We start from the raw sequence: 22,521 nt of genomic DNA, 5'->3' as shown, positions 1-22,521 counted from the left end.
GGCTGCTAATTGACACATCGGCTGCGTTGACACAGTCCAGGCTGCTAATTGACACGTGAACTGCACCGGTGCAGTTTAGACTGCATCGGCTGCTTGGCACAGTCCAAGCTGCGCCACTTAGTCCAGGGGGCGTTGACTCAGTGCAGGGGGCGTTGACGCAGCAAAAGCCCGCACAGTGTATCCTAAGGAAGTGCGTCTGGCGACACAATGCCGATTGCCGAAACAAGCCAGACCTCACCCTCGCTCGAATAAAAATATATGTTTGGGCAGTACGAAAAACACACTGATTATCAGAAAAAATGTGTCCGTCTGACTTCGAGCGTCATCTCGGCTGTCATATAATAGGCTATTATTATATGAGAAGTGCTTTATGAACGTTTGTACTGTACGTCATACTCCAGTTGATTGAGAGGTCCCGCCTATAAGGGGGAGTTCCAGAAAGTGACTGCGAGTGAGCACACCGCATGTTTGATGACTCTGCCACGTTGCTATTAAAAGTCACATAAAACGTAAACCTTGTCTGCTGACCATCATTACATCGGCTAGGCTAGTTTAGCTGTTGTCGTAGTTCAAAGCTTAATATGTGGCGTGGGTTGGGTCGGCGCCGCGAGTGCGTGCTCGCGCTCACGCGCTCACAGCAGAGAGCAGCAGACTATCGACTGCTGAGACGCGCTTCACTCGAGTGACGTTGCTACAGTACGTGCATATAATGGAGCAGCTTCCGGACAAATACAAATTGTCCGCCGTGTAGAGCCATTTTGATCTCCTTTTGGAGAATAAGGTATTTATTAAAATCTTGTCTCTCCAAGTGCCTCTCGGATTTTTGACATGTCTTATTCCATTGTGTGTGTGTGTTCTCCACAACAGGGGAAATAGCATGCATTAAACGCAACAGACTGAAATTTAAAACACTGGAGCATCTTATTTTTCTAAATCAAAATTTGTGAAGACAAAGCCCACAAGCATCCTCATTCACATGATTTTCACATTATTGAAACACATTGAATGATACAATATGAATGCATGGATGTGAATTATATTGTCAAGGGTCAATGTCATCTTTATTGTCAAATATGCTTTATGTATGACATGCAGCATAGATGAAATTTCTTCCTCTCAATCCTCAGTGCATACATGCATGCAAACATGCTGTGCATTAAACACACACAGCTAAGAAAGGATAGCAGCTACACTGTATAAAAAAGACGTAATCTGAACAGTATAGACAATATAAACAATATAAACAGCATAATCAACAACATAAACAATGGCGCTTGTGGCTATTGTGGGTAGAGTGAGGTAGTGCATTGTATACACTTCATCAAATCAGTTTGTTCAGTCTGTCAAGTGGGTTGGCTGCAGAGATTTTGAAGGTCCTGCAGGTGGCAGTGGTCAGCGACACAGTATCAGTACAGTATCAACACAGTGTGTCATTGCGTCGACATGCCTCATGAGGCCTCATGGACCCATCACTAGCTGTGACTATGTGAGCATACGTGTGCTCCTGTCATGTTTTGTTTCCTGTTATAGTTTGGTTTGATACTTGTGATTTCCAGCCATTTTTTTGTGTTTTTTCCATTGTGCTACTGTGTGTATTTTTTGTTACATACATTTTGGTCAATCCACCTTGCTCCTCCCTGCCTCCCTGCTTTTTGGGGTCCTACAACTGCCATCGCACAAAGCAAAACGTGACATTCACCTTTCTATTCAGTAGACGCTCCCTCTGTCTTTCCTTTGCTCAGTTTTTTTTTTTCAAAGACGATTTTCTCTTCTTGCATCTCATTCAAACCCCGGAGGCATTTTCTGGCAAGTGATTACAGCACACTCCTCCTCACTGTGGCACTGCCTCGTCTTCGTTGTCAACGCTAAATACACAAACGCATCCTTTCCTAACCTCCGTCTGCAAAACTGTATTTTGGATTTTCACCAAGACGTAACGCGAGCGCACGTGGAAACAGGTGAAGGATGAATCCTGAAGGGAAAATAGGTTTCATGTGTGCATGGAAGGGGCAAGAGAGAAGCAATCAAGACACCGGGATCATATCTACATCCCGTTGTCTTGTCCTCTCTCTCTCTCATTCTGACTCTGCCTCTATCTCTCCCCCACCCATGCCTCTCTGCCTGAGACACAGAGCCCTCGCTCACACTTGATACAGAGCTGTGAGGAGCAGAAGGAGCAGGGTGGCGGTAGAGGAGAGCCAGAAACCGGAGGGGGAAAAAAAAAAAAGGACTGCACAGTTTTGGGGAGTGGAGTAGTTGTGAGATGCCTCGAAGAGACAGCTACACCCACAAAGACCTGAAGGTAAGCCCGCTACAAATGGCTGATGAGAGCAGTAGCACTCTATTGGTGGATGGCATCGGTTTTGCATGACGACTTCCATTGCACATCGGCCATCGTCCCCATGCGGAGTCGCTTGCCGAGTGAAAAGTGTTCGTCGAGGGTTAAAACTGTGTAGTTTGGAATGGAACAAGAGTAGAGAGAGGAATTAAAGTGGCACTTATGGATGAAAGCCAGAAACCAGCTGACACCTCAAAAGGAGAAGAAAAAGTGTTGATGGGCAAAGTGGCTGGATGAGCCTCCTCCATCAGCGCGCAATCGAATCGCATCATCACATCTTGCTCTCCTCATCTTTTATCGTCGGTGTGACTGCGGTGTTTTGTACATCCGCCAGCGCCGTGCATCTGCGTGCCCTCGTGGTTGGCGGGGGCAGGGGGGTGGTGATAGGGCTCTCTGTGACGCAAAACCAGAGAGAGAGAGAGAGAGAGAGAGAGAGACTCGATCGTCAAGCACCTCGTGCGCCGGGTGCCGCCGTACAGATGCGCTCAGTGCAATGCAGGAGTTTCCAGCGTGAACGTGCATCTGCGCAACTGTAAGCGCTGGAGGAGGAGGAGCAGGAGGAGGAGAGCGAAGAGACCACAGCCAAACGGCATGTTTTTGCTTCTAGATATTCAACTGGAGATAAAGGAGATAAAACAGTGGATGCGGGGGTAGTGATCATCTGCTGGCTGCGTCCTTATGAATATTGTAGGCTACACCGAAGCATTGTCTGCAAATCATGTTTATTGATTCCCTAGGAACAAGTACCTCGACCACACCCCCCCCTCGGTACTCTCTTGAACATACATCCGGAAAGTAGTTGCTGTAAAACTTTTATGGCAATGGGCTGAGTGGCCATATTAATCAAGTACAGCCCCCCCCCCTGCACCCCGCACCCCCAAAGCCAGAGCCCGCCCGCTATTGTCTCATCGGGGAATTTAAAGACAGGCGTCTCGGCAATGTGCCGAATCAATCATCACTTTTTATTTTTTTTATGTCTCTCCTTTGGGAATTACATTTTTTTTAAAAAACTTGAAAAGTGAGGCGTCGCTGTTCTCTTAGTTAACAGAGGAAAGGTAGGGAAAGTTCTAACAGCCTGATTTCAAAATAGAGCGACAAAGCCTTCGACACTTATCTCAAGCTTCTTTTACCGGCATCATCTTTAATGAGCCTGCGCACGGTTGCTTGTGCCATCACGGACTATTTCAAGTGCACTGGGGGGGTGAACAGCAAAGATGTAATGTTTTCTGATAGGAGGCCTTTTGACCTTATTCTCGGCACATCATTGCAGCTGCAACCTCAGCGCTCCATTCCTGCTAGGCTGTTCTTCCTAAGAAACGGGGAAACGAGGGCTTGTTCATTTGGAGACGCTCCAAAATCACTGTGAATTAAGTGCATCTGTTGATAAAGCCACTGTTGGGTGTCTCAAGGGTTCATAGGGGGAAGGCCAACCTCGGAGGAACGACCTTTGCTTGCACGGCAGCCATACGTGGATATCATGAGCTTATCCAGGAATAAGGACATTCTAATGAAGTACCCTCGATAAATGTGTGCGTGTTCACCTTCTTCGGAGAGACACGTTTGTAGTCGTTAATACAGTCACTTTGTGTTTATTTATCCACGGCATCTTATACGTGTCATGCCCCAATCAATCGCCGGGTGGGTGAGCCATCCACGCAAAACGAGTGAACAGCTCACTCCAAATGCAATTGTTCACAGACAGACTTTACCGTAGTTCACTTCGGAGCCCATTTTGAAGTCAGACCAGAACGGCAAAGTTTACAACAGCACCGTCTTGTCAGACAAATGCAGAGAAAAAGAAATGATCGTGTGGACATGTTGGGAATGAGCTCCCTGCACAGAATTCAATCTGATGGTCCGTTTTGTGGGGATAGCATGTTGAATGAAAATAGACTCTGAGTGACTTTTTTTATAACTCATTCAGTACCAGCCAATTCTGGACCAAGTCTGAAAAGACATTTAAAAACGTCTTTGGGAGTGAATGAGTTAATGGTACCCGCTGAATCGTGATCGCTCCACAATGTTAGGTGTATCCACGTCTATTGTGCAAATAGCTAATTTATTTTGTCCAATCGGTCTTTTCTCTTGTATTTTGTCTTCATATCGCAATAAGAATCTTTTTTATTCTGTTTTAAAGCACACTTTTAACAGTACGTGACCACGGAGAACGTTCCGAAGTCGAAATCGTTTATGAACTGGACTATGACCAAGTTGCCATTCGATGGTGACAGTGTCTCTGTACTGGTTTTGAAGAAGAACGATCGAGAATTCAAATTCGGTAGCTGAATATGAATGCAACCTTGGCACTTGATGTCGCATGAATATATTAAACAGTCTAAAATTGCTTCTACAATTCAATGATCCTATCGAAAAAAAGCACTCATAAATCAACCGATGCAAATTCACCTGCACCTACGACTCCAAGCCTCAACATTTATCGCATGGACCACTCACTGATTTGCCAACTGCCTCACTAAGCTTATATATATTTGCTTTGGTACAGAGCAGCATGTGCGAAGCATCCTTTACCTTTTGATTGATCTTTCCGCTATGGCCTCTTTGCTTTCCTTTTTTTTTTTTTTTTTTAACTTTACACACACACACACTGGAGATACACACACACATCAGTGCATTTTGCTGGCTCGGGGGAATTGCAAAATACTCCAATGAATAGAAATGGGTTCAGGTCACCTTTCATATTGCCGTTACTCATCCATGCAGCAATATTCATGTTCTTCAAGGGTCACGTGCAAGGAAGTAGTGAAAAGTGGTTACGCTCAAGATTGTAGTCAGCACTCGATTCGCTTTTATACATTGAGGTACTCAATAGTGACACATTTACAGGATCAAACGTAGGTACCCTTTGGAGTAGGGGGTCAAATGGGGTGCCAGCAGTACCCAACCAATGCAGTAAACCAATGCTGGGGGGGCCATGAGGCATTACGACAGTTTTTACGTAAATGTGAATCACCCAGAAAAAGTGTTCACTTGGACTATTGCGAAGGATTCTTAAAAGCCGACAAAAGCAAACGTCCTTGGATCAGTTGTTTACAAAACGCCAGGCAAAAACCACTTCTGAAAGAGAACATGAACTAAAGAGGGCAAAAAAAACAATGAGGACGCAGTTAAAAGTTATATGACCATCATTTTTATTCTCTACTCTGTTCTTTGTTGTTTACATTATGCACAACTCTCATTTATGGTCCAATAATCTAATTGTAACATGTATTTGTTGCATATTTTGATGCATTTTTATGCTTCAGAAAACATTATGTCTGAATTATGGGGGGTCTTGGAGCAGAATAGGGCATTGACATGGAAAACGCGTCTCTACTTACAAAATGTTCTACTGAAGAAATTTCTTCCAGAACCAATTAATTTCGTAAGTAGAGGTACCACTGTATTATGATTGAGTCTACTGGTTCTAATCCAGTTTGTGATCATTTTAAATTGTTGCGGTGTTGTTGAATTGTGTCGCATTGACAACAGCGTGTTTCTGTTGTTGACGCTGTACGTTAGCATGTTTCTGACCGGGACGTCTTCATACGAGTGAACTGAGAAGTTTCCAAAGGCTGACCATGTCAAACGGGCGCGAGTAGAGCCCTTTGCGATGATACGCAGTGAAAAGTGGCTAACCGCGCTGAAGGAGAGTCTTAATGAATGGCTTTCATCCTGATCTGCTAGCAGCAGGTTACCGTATGAAATACAACTGGAAGATTTAGCGCCGAGGCCAACGAGGCTCAGACTACCTTTATCTGACTTGGATGTTTGAATGGTGACGGACTCTTTGTCTAATTCAGGAGTATTCTTTTCTTCGAGACAGACAGACAATAGCAGAGACGCTTTGGATGTCTATCTGATCAACATTCAGGTTGCGCCAGTTGAGCTGAACCCAGTTGAGGATTCCTGCATTCACATAGCGTCTGCATGACTACATTTCTAATTACGGATGTTTGGAAGTGTCCTCTCATGTGTTCTAGAATATAAAACACTTCCTCAATAATTGGGCGCACGCGGAGATGCCAGATTATTGTAGAACGAGGACAAATCAGCATCACTAATAAAAGGAGTCTCTTGATGCAAATCGAACATACTTTTAAAGCAAAATAAAAGGCTGCTAATCAATGCAGTGTCATCAAGATGTGGGAAGAGAGCACATTCAGTTCTTTCTACACATGAGAGGGTTTTCTTGCCTTTTTTTTTTCCTCTTTTACAGGGTTTATGTAATCATCGAGTGAGCATGAGCATCTTTTGCCCAGGGGAAATACATTCCCATACATTTGGAGCTCATTAGCACAGATGAAAGGAAGAAATAGAGGATGGCTAACACATCGGCATTTTATTTTCTATCGATCGATCTATCTATCCATGGAAACTTGTGAGATCATTCATCATCATTCATTCATTTCTCACCAAAACATCAGCAACAACGCACGGTCGGACAGAAGAATGAAAGTGTTGTCATAGAGTTCCCTTCAAATTATTAAAGCTCAATTCATGTGGAAACTGTGTCACCTGTTCAATCAGTGTTGAAGCAGCTCAACTTTTTTTCGACCTGAGATCTACCTTTATAGCAGCCGACCTCCCGCGATTGACCAGTTCAGTGTCAACATCGCAATTCCACACACCTTTTCCAGCCTGCAACAACTAACCACAACACACATGCTGTCATACAACAAATGGTGTGCGCAAACACACAAGCGCTGATCCTAACATGAACGAAATAAAAAAATAAACCACATATATATATATATATATATATATATATATATATATAAACACACGTATATATATAGATATGTACTGTATGTATACTGTATATACATTTTCATTTAATTAATGGCTCTGTTTTTTGCTGCAAGCGACGGCTGACCGCTAACAGCTTCATGTCGGTTAAAGGTGACCGAAAAAAAAGAAAAAAAATGTGGGCAATGTGAGACCGTTAGAGTGCCCAGGTTCTAGTGTACACTAACACAATAATAATAATAATAATAATAATGTAATGTTATGTTGTGATTTTCCAGCAATGTTGCGCGCAATTTTGTGTTACTGCAAGCTTTGCAACTTTTTTTTTTTTTTTTTGCCGCGCTTTGTGTGCCTCAAGTGTTGTTGTTTAGATACAATTCTCCATAACGGTTTTTATTTAGTTTGATAGTTCATAAATGCCCCTGGCCAATCTTTGTGGAAATATGTTATATAAGGCTAAACTGAAGCCATTACTTTAGCACGAGTCTTACTATCCAATATTCCTTTGCTTGGTCATCATTCTCTCCAGCTACTTGGTGCCAACAGAAGCTCAGGTATGCCTTGGATCACAGGAAGTGTCTTACATCAGCAGCATATCAGAATCGTTTGAGGTTTTGAAGAGAGTTGCGCATCGGCTCCTGGAGGTGTTGCGCTTTGAAACCATCCGAGTTTTGAACAACACTGAGGCCATCTTACCTTTTGCGGGTGAGAGTCACACACCTAAGACGGTTGGACAACTCCTACGGACTTGAATATATGAAAGGTGTCGGTGTTATGTTTTGGTCTGGTTACGTTTGGTTTTGATTCCTCATGTGCCCTTTTTTCGCCACCTGTTCTCGTTATCAGTGTTCCTTGTGTGTAACCAATTAGCTCCCACAACCCTTTGTGTCTTGTCCAGGTGTTTCTCGTTGTGTCTTGTCCAGGTGTTTCTCGTTGTCTCGTCACTTAGCTTGAATTTAGTTCCCTGAGTTTCTGTCAGTCTTTGTTGGGTCATTGTGAGCTGTGACTATGTGAGCATACGTGTGCTCCTGTCATGTTTTGTTTCCTGATATAGTTTGGTTTGATACTTGTGATTTCCAGCCATTTTTTTTGAGTACTTCGACTTAGTGTTGTTTCCATTGTACTCCTGTGTGTATTTTTTGTTACATACATTTTGGTCAATCCACCCTGCTCCTCCCTGCCTTTTGGGGTCCTACAACTACCATCACGCAAAACGTGACAGTCGAGACATTAAGGTAGAGAGTGACTGATGGATGCAAAGAGAGAGAGAGAGTTTGACATATCATTAGGGAAATTGTTCTCCAGTCAGTGTGAGAAGGACATCTCAATGTGTCACTCCGGAGAAGGTCATCCATGAGAAGGGTAAAACCTGATACACTCTGCTCGCTATCGGACATAATGGGAAAATCGGGAGGGAGGGTTGGTGTGAAGTTTGTCTACGCCAGTCTATGAACGTATCAGTGTTCGTCCGGCCTGGAGCCAAACTTGCTGGGGGACGTTTTTAGTCATTTGACCTGCCCGACTTCCAAGTGTCACAAGTGAACATAGATAGGGATGAAGTCCTTGCTATTTTACGGGTCCGTCAAGGCCAGGAACATAATCGTGACACGACCAGTGGCAATAATTCCACTGCCATTACTTCAAGCAGCCTCCATGACTACGATGCAGGAACACAAGATAAGCTTTGGCATTCACTTGTGGTATCTTTTAGTGATGTGCAGATCGATACTGAAATATCACGACCTGCGATACCAGATCTTTATGCTCTAAAATGAATACTCAAATCAAAATACTGGTAGCTTTGATGCGTGAGTCATTGGAGGAGAATATATTATTATAAATAGGAACACATTAGAAAGTAAGCCATTGCGATCTTGTCTGAATGATATGCGCTTGGTGGGAGCTACTCGTACCTCTGCCTGGCTTCAGGTTTACTTGCACAAAGTATCGGTATTGGATCAGTATCACCGATACGACCTTGAATTTGACTCATTATTTGTCAAGAAAGAAAATTGGTGGTGTCCAACAACACTATTTTTATACCCTTATAGGCTCCACATGGTTTCACTTCTTTTATTCTTGCTTGTTTGCCAGGTTTTTTTCTAAAAAAAAAAATTCTGCGACAACCGTGAAATACATTGTCTTAAAGTAGACAGATGAGCAACCAGTAATGCTGCATTCTGAACAGCGAGAAGTGATATTGCTGACTTTGCAACCTAATACTGCTATTTGTAACCATGCCATGCTTGGTGGCAGTCCGGTATGAAAGCACTAAAATATGTATGAGTTCCGTTGCATTTAGGGTTCGAACTAACAGTTGGTAGGGTTACCACAAGTGTGTCAATCTTATAATGATATATAAAGCCAGTGCTTTAAAACAACAACACTACAGGGATTGATCTCCACTATACAGCCATCTTGCCTCGGTGTCACTGCAGAAACAGTACAATAGGGACTGTAACTACATTACCTGTAGTCATTTACCAGCTGGCCTTTCTTTTTATATGGACTAAAACGCTAGTGCGCTAGAAATGCTGTGCTGATTTATTTGTGGACTTTCGAGGTGCACATCATCTTGAGCAGTGTCGCGCTGGTCGACTGGTTACCACGTCCGCCGCACAGTGCAGACGTGCAGGCTTCGATTCCGGCTGCGGCCTACCTGTGTGGAGTTTGCATCTTCTCCCCGTGCCTGCGTGGGTTTTCTGCGGGTACTCCGGTTTCCTCCCACTTTCAGAAACACACATGGCAGGTTCATGGAACACTCTAAATTGTCCCTGGGTGTAACTGTGAGCACAAATAGTTGTCCGTCTATGTGTGCCCTGCAAGTAGATGGCAACCAGTTCAGGGTGTACCTCACCTGCCACCCGAAGACAGCTGGGGTAGGATGTAGCATACCCGCGACCCTCGTGAGGATAAGCGGATTCGAAAATGGATGGATGTTCTTCATCTCAAAGCAAGCTCCCTGCTTAATGGTGCCCACTAAATGAACGCAAAGTAAAAAGTAATGTTTGAATGTATCATAACAGCTTCTACATCATTTTTGATCGTGCGCTCAATTGTACGGAGTTGAATAAAGTCAGTGTCAGGACAACATCGCAATTGCCGAAAACTGTGGTCTCAAATAGCAGTCGATCTCTTGTGGAGCATTCTCTGACCTTGCTCATTGAGTTGTGTTCATTTTCAGATGTGGTCTACTTAAAGGTGCGCCGGGTTTTTGAAAATACATTCGTAGGCGAGCTCATTTTGCTCAGGACCATGTCTTTGACTCGACTGCTGTTGATGTGTATCTCCCACGGTGCCGCACAGTGCCATATTAAGTAGAGGCATAGCTTACCGTTCCATCCTGTTACTTTGAAGCACAACAGATATAATACTCATGTTATCAACACAAGCACCATTGAGCGAAAGCATCCAGTCACTCTCCTGGTAACAAGATACATGTTTGTTACCCTCTTAAACCACCCAGATAAAACACCTCTCAATCAGGACTGCCGAGTCTACCGTGAGCCGCAATCTACGGTACCGTTGACTTTTTTTTGTACAAGCTCAGGATTCACAGACCTTCACGGAGCCATGCTAAATTCATGGGAGAAGCAAAAAATTACTCTGAGAAACCAAATCATTTTCATATATTCCGCGAGAAGCTTTGTGTGTTTTCCGCACACGCTGTCTGTCCCCCCTGCTCAGATGCCTGTCACGTCACACTGCCCTTTGCTTTGGACCTTCAATGTCAACACTACATTCCTATGTGGGCCTGATTTGTGATGTGTTCCTCTCACTTTTACTGTCCCGCCTGCTGGTTGCCTCTGCTTTGCTGGTCAGTGAAATTGATTGATGCTAGCGAGTGACGACAAGGAAATGTCACATGCCATTAGATCACGAATCAGCCAGACTATGTCATTTAGCCATATTTCTTTTAGCACCGTTGATTACAGAGCGCTGGCAATCCCTTGCTCCTTTGGTAAATTAACACGCGTTGATTTTCAAACAACACCCAGGGCTCTCTAAATTAATTGCCTTGTGTAGCTTGAAAGGTTTAGCAGGATTACTACAAAAAACAGGGCTTCTCAGATGAGCTATTGTTATGTCCTGACAACTTTACCCAATGGACAAACACAACTGCAACTGTTCCCTTGCATAAATGACCATAAAAATAAAAAATAGGGTGTTTACAAGGTGAAAGATGAGAGACAAACCTCGCTGCTTTTAGGCTTTAATACCTAACGACTAATAAAGGGCAACTCCTTGTCTGGGCTTTAACGGCGACATTTTTCCTATGTGCTGTAGGTGTTGAGCTTCAGTTGAGGATGGCGGGAGATTCCAGAATCCTCATGGACCACAACATGGAGATAGGTGTCACGCCTGCACAGGTAAAACTAAAGAGACACACCTATTCATGCAATGGACTATACATCACAAAGTAGATTCGTCATGAGAGAGCACTAAAATGGAAAACTCTTGGTGAAGGATGCAATCAGTATCTTTGGGAGAGCTGGAGGATGTTCAGTTGTTCCGATGCACGCTTGCCAGGATCCCAGGTGTGAAGTGAGAGGACATTGGCGCAAGAGAGTGAGGCAGAGAGAAGCAATGGAGCCAGATCGTTCATTGGAATTGGGCCAACAAAGAGCCAACGACCTTGGGCTTTTTTTTTTTAACCTGAGTGTTCTCCCCCTTGCTCCCTGTATATACTGATCTACTATATCAACGCCATTCATGATTTAGTCAAGGCAAGTCACACTTATTTATATTGCCCTTAATCACAAAACATCTCAAAGGGCTTCACATGCCCACCGTTAACAAATATGAATTACATCCCTTGATCTTAACCCACAGGAGGGCAAGGAAAAACTTTTAAAAACAAACAAACAAACAACAAAACTCAGAAAACAGCAAAAAGAAACAAGATTTTGTACAGTTGTCGATCATGAATCAACAGCCCCTCCTGTATGAAATCATTAATGTTCAAAGATCGGCCATTTTCAAACTTTTTTTAAAACGTTGTGTGCGCATTTTTCATGACTTATCATTTGTAAATACTCAATTTTGCTTGTAAATTGTTGAATGTGCAGCAGCGGGCAAAAAAGTATCAGCAGAAGAACATCCTAGCAGACAGAGGAGGGAAGGGCCTTTGCACGCGTCAACGTGTGTGAATATCTTTAAAACTGCATGACGTTTGTCTAAAAAAATAAATGCTCGTGCCCGCTGATCCACAAACACACATGAAAGAATACACAAACAAAATTGAATATTTACAAATGATAAGTTGTGATAAAAACACACATCATTAAAAAAATCTGCAAGGAAAATTGTGAGTATATTTGTGTAAATAATTGCGAAGACAATCTCCGCCCACACTCTCCGTGTGGGTTTTCTTCGGGTATTCTGGTTTCCTCTCACATTCCAAAAAACATGTCTGGTAGGTTAATTAAAGACTAAATTGAATGTTTGTGTGAATGGTTGTTTGTGGATGTGTGCCTTGCAATTAAATGACTGCCTCTGGTCCAAAGGTCAGCTGGCACATGCACAACCCCGCATGTGAACACGATTGGATCTTTACAGAAAATGTTAAGGTCCTCTATGGTTATTGAAAAGTAGGGAAACACACTCTCTTTCTCTGACATTGCCTCTTTATCTCCTCTCTGTAGGTGAAGAAGCTTCCTAAGCACTTACGGGAGGCCCAGATATCAACAGAGCGAACACACTTGATATCCGACCCCTCCAAGAAGCCACGTCAACGCTATGTGCAAAAGGACGGCAAATGTAACGTTCATCATGGAAACGTGCAAGAGACCTACCGTTACCTCAGTGACTTGTTCACCACGCTCGTCGACCTCCGCTGGCGTCTCAGTCTCTTTATTTTCACACTCGTCTATGTCGTCAACTGGCTTTTCTTTGGCTTCCTGTGGTGGCTGATCGCGCTCATCCGCGGGGATCTGTTGCATGCGGATGAGGAGGGCTGGACCCCTTGCGTGGAGAACCTCAACAGTTTTGTCTCCGCTTTCCTCTTCTCCATTGAAACTGAGACCACCATCGGGTACGGCTATCGGGTCATCACGGAAAAATGCCCAGAAGGTATCATACTGCTTTTGGTGCAGGCCATCCTGGGTTCCATTGTGAACGCCATGATGGTTGGCTGCATGTTTGTCAAGATCTCACAGCCAAAGAACCGCGCCGAGACCCTCATGTTCTCGCACAACGCTGTCATATCGGTGCGAGACAACAAGATGTGCCTGATGTTTCGGGTGGGGGACCTGAGGAATTCTCACATTGTGGAGGCGTCCATCCGAGCAAAGCTTATCCGCTCGCAGCAGACCAAGGAGGGGGAGTTCATCCCGCTCAACCAAACTGACATCAACATCGGCTTCGACACGGGAGATGATCGGCTGTTCCTGGTGTCGCCGCTCATCATCTCGCACGAGATCAACGAAAAGAGCCCCTTCTGGGAGATGTCCATGGCACAAATGGAGAAGGAGGAATTTGAGATCGTGGTCATCCTCGAGGGCATGGTGGAGGCCACAGGTATGAAAGTGAAACAGTAAATGGGAGGGTTGTGATCAATTCCTCCACGGATACTCACCAAATACGGTTTTAGAAATAATATTGTAATGGACGAATCTTGAGAAACGACAGCTTGTAGTCTAGAGCGGTGGTCCTAAACCACCAGTACATGACCCGGTCCACAGATTTTGGGTACCGACCGCACAGATAGAGAGGAAAAAAAATAAACATATTTTTGTTGATGTTATTTATGCCCACCAATGTACGCAATTAGCCCCACTGTTCTTGGCGATTGATTTCTGATTGGGAATACAGGTTAACCCTCCACCTCGTCAATAAATGGTTGCCGGTCCGCCAACAATCTGGATGAACATGAACTGGCACCAGTGGGCGGTATACGAAATGGAATTTAATATGCGCGTATTTCTCGAAGCTGACCCAGTTCGACAGAGGAGCTGGTGTGTATATATTCGACAGCAACATTTTAAAGTAAATGTCACGTAAGGATAGGAATCTCCCATACCATCTTAGACGTGAAGATACAGCCACCCGCGGCTCCACTGTTGCTACTTCAAGGTTTTCTTTGATATTTTTATTGCAAAATGAGAGACGTTTAGCAACCCGCACTGATGTTTGTTTGGTTTGGGTAAATGCCAAGCCCTTCAAAATTGCTTCAGGCCGGTTTATTTTTAAAAGACAGACGACACCGGGTATTTCTGTAAAGTTCCAAAAATCCTCCTATTTCAATCTGAGGATTTATGATATTTTACTGAAAAACTGTCAAAATTATAGCCTCAACACCACTTCCCTAACTCTTAAAATCATCTTGAATGTGTGAAAAATGCCCCATAGCTAGCTGTTAAGCGTCTTCTTTAATGAGATTTCCGTCTCTTTTAGCTGAAGCGGGAATTCTAATTTGCTCAAGCCCTTTCTTGGCTACTCTTGAATGCGTAAATTTATTGAGAAAAATGTACAGTATAACACGTGCCGGCACTGAGAATAGTGAGATGCATCATTTGACTTAATAAATGAGACACACTGACTAATTAGGACGGTTTACACTCCTGGATAAACATGAACAAAGCACAACACTCCCTGGTGCGATCAGGCAGTGCTTTGCTTGCATCGGAACATTTCTGCTCTATTTCACATTTGATTTTTATATTTATTTTCTATCCCAAAGCACCAGTAGTCATCATGCTTCCTGATCACACTGCCGGATACTTGACTCAGGCATTAAATCACCCCTCGCTTCGCTAGCACAAGCCGCTGCGGCGTTCAGGGGTTAGTGTCATCACTGTCCTTCTCCTCCGGGCAAGTGGCCAATCTGGCTATTGCCTGTAGCGCAACCAACCCCCCTCCACGCACAATGTCCCCTTGAGACTCTTAGAAGTGGTTGCAAGCTTAAGCCCGAGAAATGCAAGTTAGCTTAGTTTGATGATTTGTCATCACGTGCCGGTAGCAATCGTGACAGTCCTCAGAGCCAAACAGGAGTTTGGTTTACATTGACAGAAAGCAAACCCAGAGCTGTGCCACTGAGTCACCAATACTTAATCCCGGTGACACCGTACAACTCTATTGACAAAGCAGTGATAAGAGGTTGCCGGTTCTTTATGATGTAATGGGTGAGCACGTGCGCCAGGTACATGTGGGCATCGCCCCCAAGCAACTGACGTAATTCCGAACCAGGAAAGAGTTGTTGCTCACCTGGCGCCAGTTTTTGCAAGGTCTAAGCTCCGGCTAAAGCAATATTTGTTCATTGCAAAGCTTGTTTGGACGCTGTTGCCAACCGAAACAGCAGCACGTTATCAAAGCATGTAAAACGACTTTCGGATGAATTCAAGTGTGAAATCTTACACTGCACAGTTTCAAGGGTGAATCGAAAACACAATACGTTTTATCACCCAGTCTGCCCAAGTCCACAAGGTCCACTTGAGATAAATTGCTAGATAATGTCAACATTGATTCATGTTAACCCCCGACATGTGTTTGTCCAAATAAAAACAGACCAGCCGTCCCCCCAACCATCTGCAACTAAGTAAATAAACAACTCCAGCCATAATTCGCAGCATTATAGTAATTAAAAGAAGCACTTAAAAGACATTGTCTTTTCATGTCGTTTCCATACTGTAAATATCATGATGATGTTAAATATGTCAAGACAATTGTCTCATTCTGGCAACGAGATCTGAGTGAAAAGACAGTCAAACTTCAAAAATATTAATGGGTACCTCTCAGATTAATTGGTATTATTTTGCCTCAACCGTTTTTATTTTGCCAACCGACGTGTGTTAACATCCACTTGCACGTAATGACTGCGGATGAGTGTCGACAGCAGAACAGTGCACTCATAACCTCTAAAGTGTCTGTTTGTTATCGATATATTCTGGTAGCTGTTTTGGCAACTTCAAAGTCAGCTGAGCAAACATCTTCGTGAGTATGCTGCAGTTATTAGAGTTTCGGTGTCAGCGAGGCCATGTCGTGTGTGTGTGTCCGTGTTGCCGACAACAAACCTTGTTGTCATTGTAGAACGGTCCCTGACGAGAGTACGTTCATGACAGTTTTGTCATCTTTTATCCATTGTAATATTGATATGCCAAATAAGGAGTGTTTTGTGCAACACAGTATCCTTTTTTTTTCCGAATGGAACAGCAGATCTTGTCAATATTACGAGCTACTCGTGCTTTTTCTGACGCATTCACGTCTGAATATTTCTATTGATCACCATGCTATCTGTAAAAGTTACACTACAATTATCTGGTACCTAATTCAGGTATGCAACTGCACTACTTTTTCATTGGTCGGTTTATATATATATATATATATATATACACTGTATATGTAAACCGACCAATGAAAAAGTAGGGTTGCACATTAATTCAGTACCAGCCAATTCTAAACCAAGTCTGAAAAGACATATAAAAACGTCTTTGGGAATGAATGAGTTCAGATATCTATCGAACTTTCCACCAAACATAAACACATACACTACTTTGGAGTAATTTGGCATCATTCAATGTGTGCGTAAGACCAACAACACATTCAAAAGGGCCTTAACACCAGGATGGGTCTGCAGCCAAAGTATAAGATGAGATAAGATAAGATATCCTTTATTTGTCCCACACTGGGGAAATTTACAGTCTACAGCAGCAAAATTGCTGCAACAAACAGCCAAATAGTCAGCTCGGACAGAACATGACATGATGAAGATTGGAAAGCATTGAGGGGCGCATATCCCCAGCGTAGTCAGAAATAAACACAAGGACAAATAATTCCACGAGCAACAAAGCTTAGTCAGCTTGAGAATTTAGCGTCGATGGGAAGCCTCGAGGGGAAACACGAGGGCAAACGACAAAGGAACGGACGAGCAGGAAAACAAGTACGTGTACATGACCTTGGCTGTCCAAACATTTAACGTGATAACACGAATTATCACGGGGACTTGATATGTGGGCAATGTTGGTAATTAGCCTTGACCTCTTGACAATGATTTCATAGCATACGGTGCACAAGAAGCAGGAGGCAGCTCACCTAAATGGAACAGCCTTAATTCTGGAATTAAGCTCTCTTTTATGTGTCGATCTTTCTTTCTGGGTTGAAAGGTCTGCCTTGAAGGGGTGCTTCTACGCATGAATTCTTGATGGAGGCGGATAACTGTAATGTGGTTCAATTATTGTTTTTCTTGCTTTCACCACTGTGACCTTAAACGGTATTTAATAGACAGCGATGCAGTGGCAGTTACAATGACTTCACACCTCGGCACAATTTCGAGTGTTCAATCAGCCTGCCGTGAATGTTTTTGGAATGTGGGAGGAAGGCCAGAGCCGGGATCGAACCCACAACCTCTGCACTGTGAGGTCGACGCGCTAGCACTCAGCCGCCGGGCCGCTTCTGGATGAAATAAGAAACCATAAAAATACGCATTACTCCTCCAGTTAAGACAAGCAACATTTTCATATAAAAACAAACAAAGGCTGACTTTCATAACTGTCACCAAAAAAAAAAAGGCAAATATTTGGCAAGTTAAAAATAAAAACTAGGCCGTCACTATCCAGATGGAATGAAAAAAGAAAGGTCTATGAGCACCTCCTTGTCCAGCTGTATAAGACTGAATCAAGTGTTCTTCTATTTTTAATCCCATCGAAAACACGCTTTGTGTCACAAGCAGAAAGAGAGTCAGAAAATTAGGCACAATGTAATTGGTTGAAAGGCTTAATCTACGGCGGCCCTGTGGTCCAGTGGTTAGCGCATCGACCTCACAGTGCAGACTTGTCGGGTTCGATTCCAGCTCTGGTCTTCCAGTGTGGAGTTTGCATGTTCTCGTGCCTGCGTGGGTTTTCTCCGGGTACTCCGGTTTCCTCCCACATTCCAAAGACATGCATGACAGGCTGATTGGACACTCCAAATCGTCCCTCGGCGTGAATATGAGCGTGGATGGTTGTTCGTCTCTGTGTGCCTTGCCCTGATTGGCTGGCAACCGGTTCAGGGTGTCCCCCGCCTACTGCCCGAAGACAGCTGCGATCTGCTCCAGCACCGCCCGCGACCCTTGTGAGGATAAAGCGGTTCAGAAAATAGATGGGATGGATTAATCCGCTGACAACACGTTCACCTCTCGAGGAATACGAGAATCAGTCAGGCAAATTCAAGATCACAAAAAGCCAGCCTGAAAATTTGGGTTGGATACTGTCTATTTGGTGCTCTTTCTGGAGGAGCAGAGGTTTCAGTATGCGGTTACAGTATCGGCGTGAAAAATTTACTGACGTCTCTCTCCCCTTTTCTTTTCATCTGTCTGTGTGTTTGTTTTTCTGTCTACTTTGGTTGTTTGTCTCTGTTTCTCTGTGTTCATACCTTTAATTTGTGTGTGTGTGTGTGTGTGGATACGCCTGCCTGGATCCGGATTAGGGATGACGTGTCAAGCCAGGAGTTCCTATCTGGACACAGAAGTGCTTTGGGGTTACCGCTTTACACCGGTTCTCTCTCTGGAGAAGGGCTTCTATGAGGTCGATTACAACAACTTCCACGACGTCTATGAGACCAACACCCCCGCGTGCAGCGCCAAGGAAATGGCGGCGAAGCTTCGGGATGGGCCGCTATTGCCGCAGCTGTCACTGCTGAGCCCCGAACCAAAAATGCATACTTTTGGCCTGTCTGACTTGGACCCACTTAGCCAGGATGAAGACAAGGAGGAAAGAGAATCAGGAGGTGACAAAGGAGAGACTAACGGCTCGGCGGCTGCTTTGGAGGAGACTCCCTTTGCTGACGGACTGCCTGGCTGATTAGCCATCAGACAAAAAAATAAAAAATAAATAAACTCAACCGGAGAGGATTGGACAGTATGATATTTAATTTAGTCAATGGCCATCTTGTCGCATTGCAAAGCTTCGAGAAACAAACTGTTCTCCAGCCACTGAACCATGCAATACTCCTTTTCTCGTACTAGAGCATCAATCTATAGAACGGATTGCTTTTTAGACATGTACTGTAAGCACCAACGCACATCTATATCGTCACATAAAAGTTGGTTTTAACTGATTGTCTTTTTATAATCTTATCATCATACCCACCGACCACGATGCCAGCTAACAACTGCAGGGTACACACAAAGATGACATGACAAGACAAGATAGCATTGTATTGTTCAAATGGTGCGAGGTGTACTCAGAACACAGCACCACCACACACTTGATCTGTCCTCCGACAATCAGAGTCTTGTCCCCCCCAAAACACGGGAGCAAACGACATAGAAGCCGGTTTGACCTGTGAGAGGCAGAAATCCGCAAGTGGGTATCCAGACTGCTGGGGGGGGAAGCAAGCAGCAGCAGCAAAGGCTGCTTGTAAGAATTTCTTGCCACAACTTCTTGTCATTTCTTTTTGCGGTAAGATTTGGATAACACTCAACTCAATGAGCTGACTCTCTGATTCTGAAGTCCTCTCACTGTGAGCTTTGCATCTGTTGCCATTGCCGTTTGTTTCTTTTCATATGCTCATGTGATGATTGGTAATCGTTTCGCGACGCCGAACGGTCCCAGAGCTCCATGTCCTGTCGACAATATTGTAACATGAATATTGAACATAATGCGATTTGTCGGCTCTAACCGGGGAAGGTAAAGGATGACTGGACAGGATAATCATCGCACATCAGTTGATGGGGTCTTTTGCCAGCTTTGGCTGGAACGGGGAGAATCAGGATCAGACTCAGGATTATCTTTATGTGTGTGCCCTGCTTGACTTGTACGAGATATGTCTGAGAAAGTTGAGCTGATACCAGTAGATGAGACAGATTGCACTAGGCTCCTTATGGATAGAGCTGATTTAGCTAATAGATATGCTAGTCTCTTCACTCGGATGGCATACGGTCTGTATGGGCTAATTACTTGTCGGAAGATATACAATGCGATCCAAATGCAACCTGTACTCAACCAATATGCAGTTTTCGTTTGTGTAGCTTCACATCCGTGTGACATTGAGTTTTTTGCCCTAATAGAATCCATCTTGCACCACATTCTATGCTTATTTTCGGGGTAATTAGCTGTAGCAGAGGCTGGTGCAGGATGATGCGATTGAGTGGCGGACTGACTTGAAGTAAGACCCACACCCACCGACTATTGTGAAGTGTCATGTCATCAAAAGCAGGAGTAAATATCAAATGGGCAACGGTTAACATGCTTTTAGAAATTGACAAAACTCGGCATTGTGTTACAGATGCCGAGCCAATTAATTCCTATGCGACGACTCATATTGTGGTCAAGACCACATAAAATGAGACCCATGTCAAGACCAAAACTGTCTTTGAGGACATGGAACCAAGAAAAACCAAGACAGCCTATATTAAATCCTTAAGAAATCTATAAAATGTGAAGAAAATGGTGGTCACCCATCTTTTAGTGTTTCATTGGGCTGAATTTCACGCAGCCAGTGTGGAATTGATTTGCGCTCAATTACTGCAGGTGTGGATGTGAGTGGGAATGCTTGTAAGTGTGTGCTGTCGACCATCTGGGGTCATTAACCCACAGTTACCAGTGGCCCTGATAAGCCGTGGAAAACGGCTCGACGGATGGTCATTTCAGCAGCTGAAATTCAGCTAATGAAACAAAATACTGGTTCAGTATCCAATCACTGTCGTTACTTTCAAAAACAAATCAGACAATGCCCGGCTGAGGCACTCCTGTTGCTGCAGTTTTGGTCTTGACAATTAATCCACTGACCTATTTTCTCCAGTTTGATACCTGACTCAGCTCAAATGCAATCAATGACCATCTTGAAATAATCATGATGAAAACAACTAATACCGTATTACACAGTACTGTGCAAAAGTCTTAGTTCACTCCTAGTTTTATATATTGAGGGGGGGGGGGGGGGGTTTCTTGTATTCGTATTTAGAAAGACTATCATTGATAGGACCGTGGAATAAGCCATAACATTTCGGTGGATGATCAAAACAAAATTGAAGGTACGGTAATTTATGGTATCACTGGTACTATGCACCCCTGTTAAAAAAAAAAAAGCATCACAAACAAATTGGCACTGCCCATCTTTTTGTCATCCTCCCAAAAAATATGAAATTGCTTGTTATCTGAAAAACAGACAGGCTGTCTTCACTTCTTCACAGTCATGAACTTGACTGAGTGACATTCAAGTCACATTTAGCCATTGTAGGATTATTCAAACAACAAAGCTATTGGTGACCTTGACTTTTGCGTAGTAAACCGAATACTTTTGATGACGGTAGGTTTGATGAGGGCGATTAAATTACCCAACAGGCTACTACTGCTGGTTGATGCATGCGGGTTCTTGGTGGAAGTGGCTCTTGATTTTATAGCAACTGTTTTTCCATCCCTCCATCCATAAAAGAAACGATCCCATGTGTGTTTATGGAATATTTATTCATAAGGGACTCTACCTGCATAAACACTTGCCTACAGCAACGACAGGAAAAGCTTCCCTGTCTAATCTCCATCATTTGGGGTGTTTCATTATGACTCCCACTGGTCCTCACCATATTACTTGAAGGGTTCTTCATCGTTCTCCATTTTCAGGCTCCATTTGTTTGCCAAACTGTCCTTTGTCTTCTGTTTAATGGCCCTTGTTTGGAAGCAGACACGTGTTTCTGATCGGGCCATGGCGGACAGTAGTCAATTTGACTTGCATGAGGTGACCCCTATATCCTCAACTTCTAAGTATAAAATACATTTTAACACAGCTCAAGATACAGGGTATTTTCTAGGCACGTAAAATGTCTGCAATAGAAATGACATTTTAATATCCAACTGTCATTAATTAAATTATAGATCCCTAATCGTTTTCGAATGCTCAATTTTCCTTTTTCGAGGATGCTTCAATGTATTTATTTTCACTGCATCTGACTATGTATCCCATTTTCCAAATGACAGGTTTGTTGTTAGAGAGCCGTCATCTTTCCTCGCAGGAATGGCATCTGTTTTGTTCTCATGGGAATAAACATAATACAGCCATAAGAACGGAACATGTTCTTGGGAATGTGTTCACGCATGAACGAGCAGGGGCAACATGATTTGCATGTGATTGATTTCCTGCGCAGACACGATCCTAAAAAAGGAACAGAAATGACCTTTGTGTAGAAGAGTGTGACAAGGCATTTTGCTGGAACAAATTGACAAAGCTGCGGTTGCAATACATAAATACGTGAAAATTGGATTAGCTGCATATGGCATGATAAATACAGTTTAAATTATCAGTACAGCACATCTTGTGTAGTGAAGCCCGAGGCTAAATCCTGTTCGTTGCATTTAGGTAACCCTTGTGAGATAAGCTCCACTATCAGCTAGCTAGCAGCTCGCACAAGGCTATAACGCTGCAGCGCTACACAGTTGTACACAAACATTGGACATCAAACATCACAAATTGATGACTTAAAATGCACAATAATCACATGCATGATCCAAATCAAAGTCCTATGTATA

The 22,521-nt window shown here is 43.6% G+C and overlaps 1 protein-coding gene across 1 annotated transcript; it reads left to right on the top strand.

Moving 5' to 3' along the window:
* Positions 1–2,157: 2,157 nt before the first annotated feature.
* Positions 2,158–20,907, top strand: kcnj5 (potassium inwardly rectifying channel subfamily J member 5). Its single transcript, XM_086125851.1, has 4 exons — positions 2,158–2,302; positions 11,372–11,454; positions 12,730–13,603; positions 18,485–20,907. Exons 2-4 carry the CDS (start codon positions 11,392–11,394, stop codon positions 18,856–18,858), a joined length of 1,311 nt encoding a protein of 436 aa, XP_085981977.1. The 5' UTR covers positions 2,158–2,302; positions 11,372–11,391; the 3' UTR covers positions 18,859–20,907.
* The last annotated feature ends 1,614 nt before the right edge of the window (positions 20,908–22,521 follow it).

Source organism: Hippocampus guttulatus, chromosome 12 (assembly GCF_054856545.1).
Source record: "Hippocampus guttulatus isolate MCC_2025c chromosome 12, RoL_Hgut_1.0, whole genome shotgun sequence".
Lineage (NCBI taxonomy): Eukaryota > Metazoa > Chordata > Actinopteri > Syngnathiformes > Syngnathidae > Hippocampus > Hippocampus guttulatus.
This window is presented reverse-complemented; position numbering and strand designations above follow the sequence as displayed.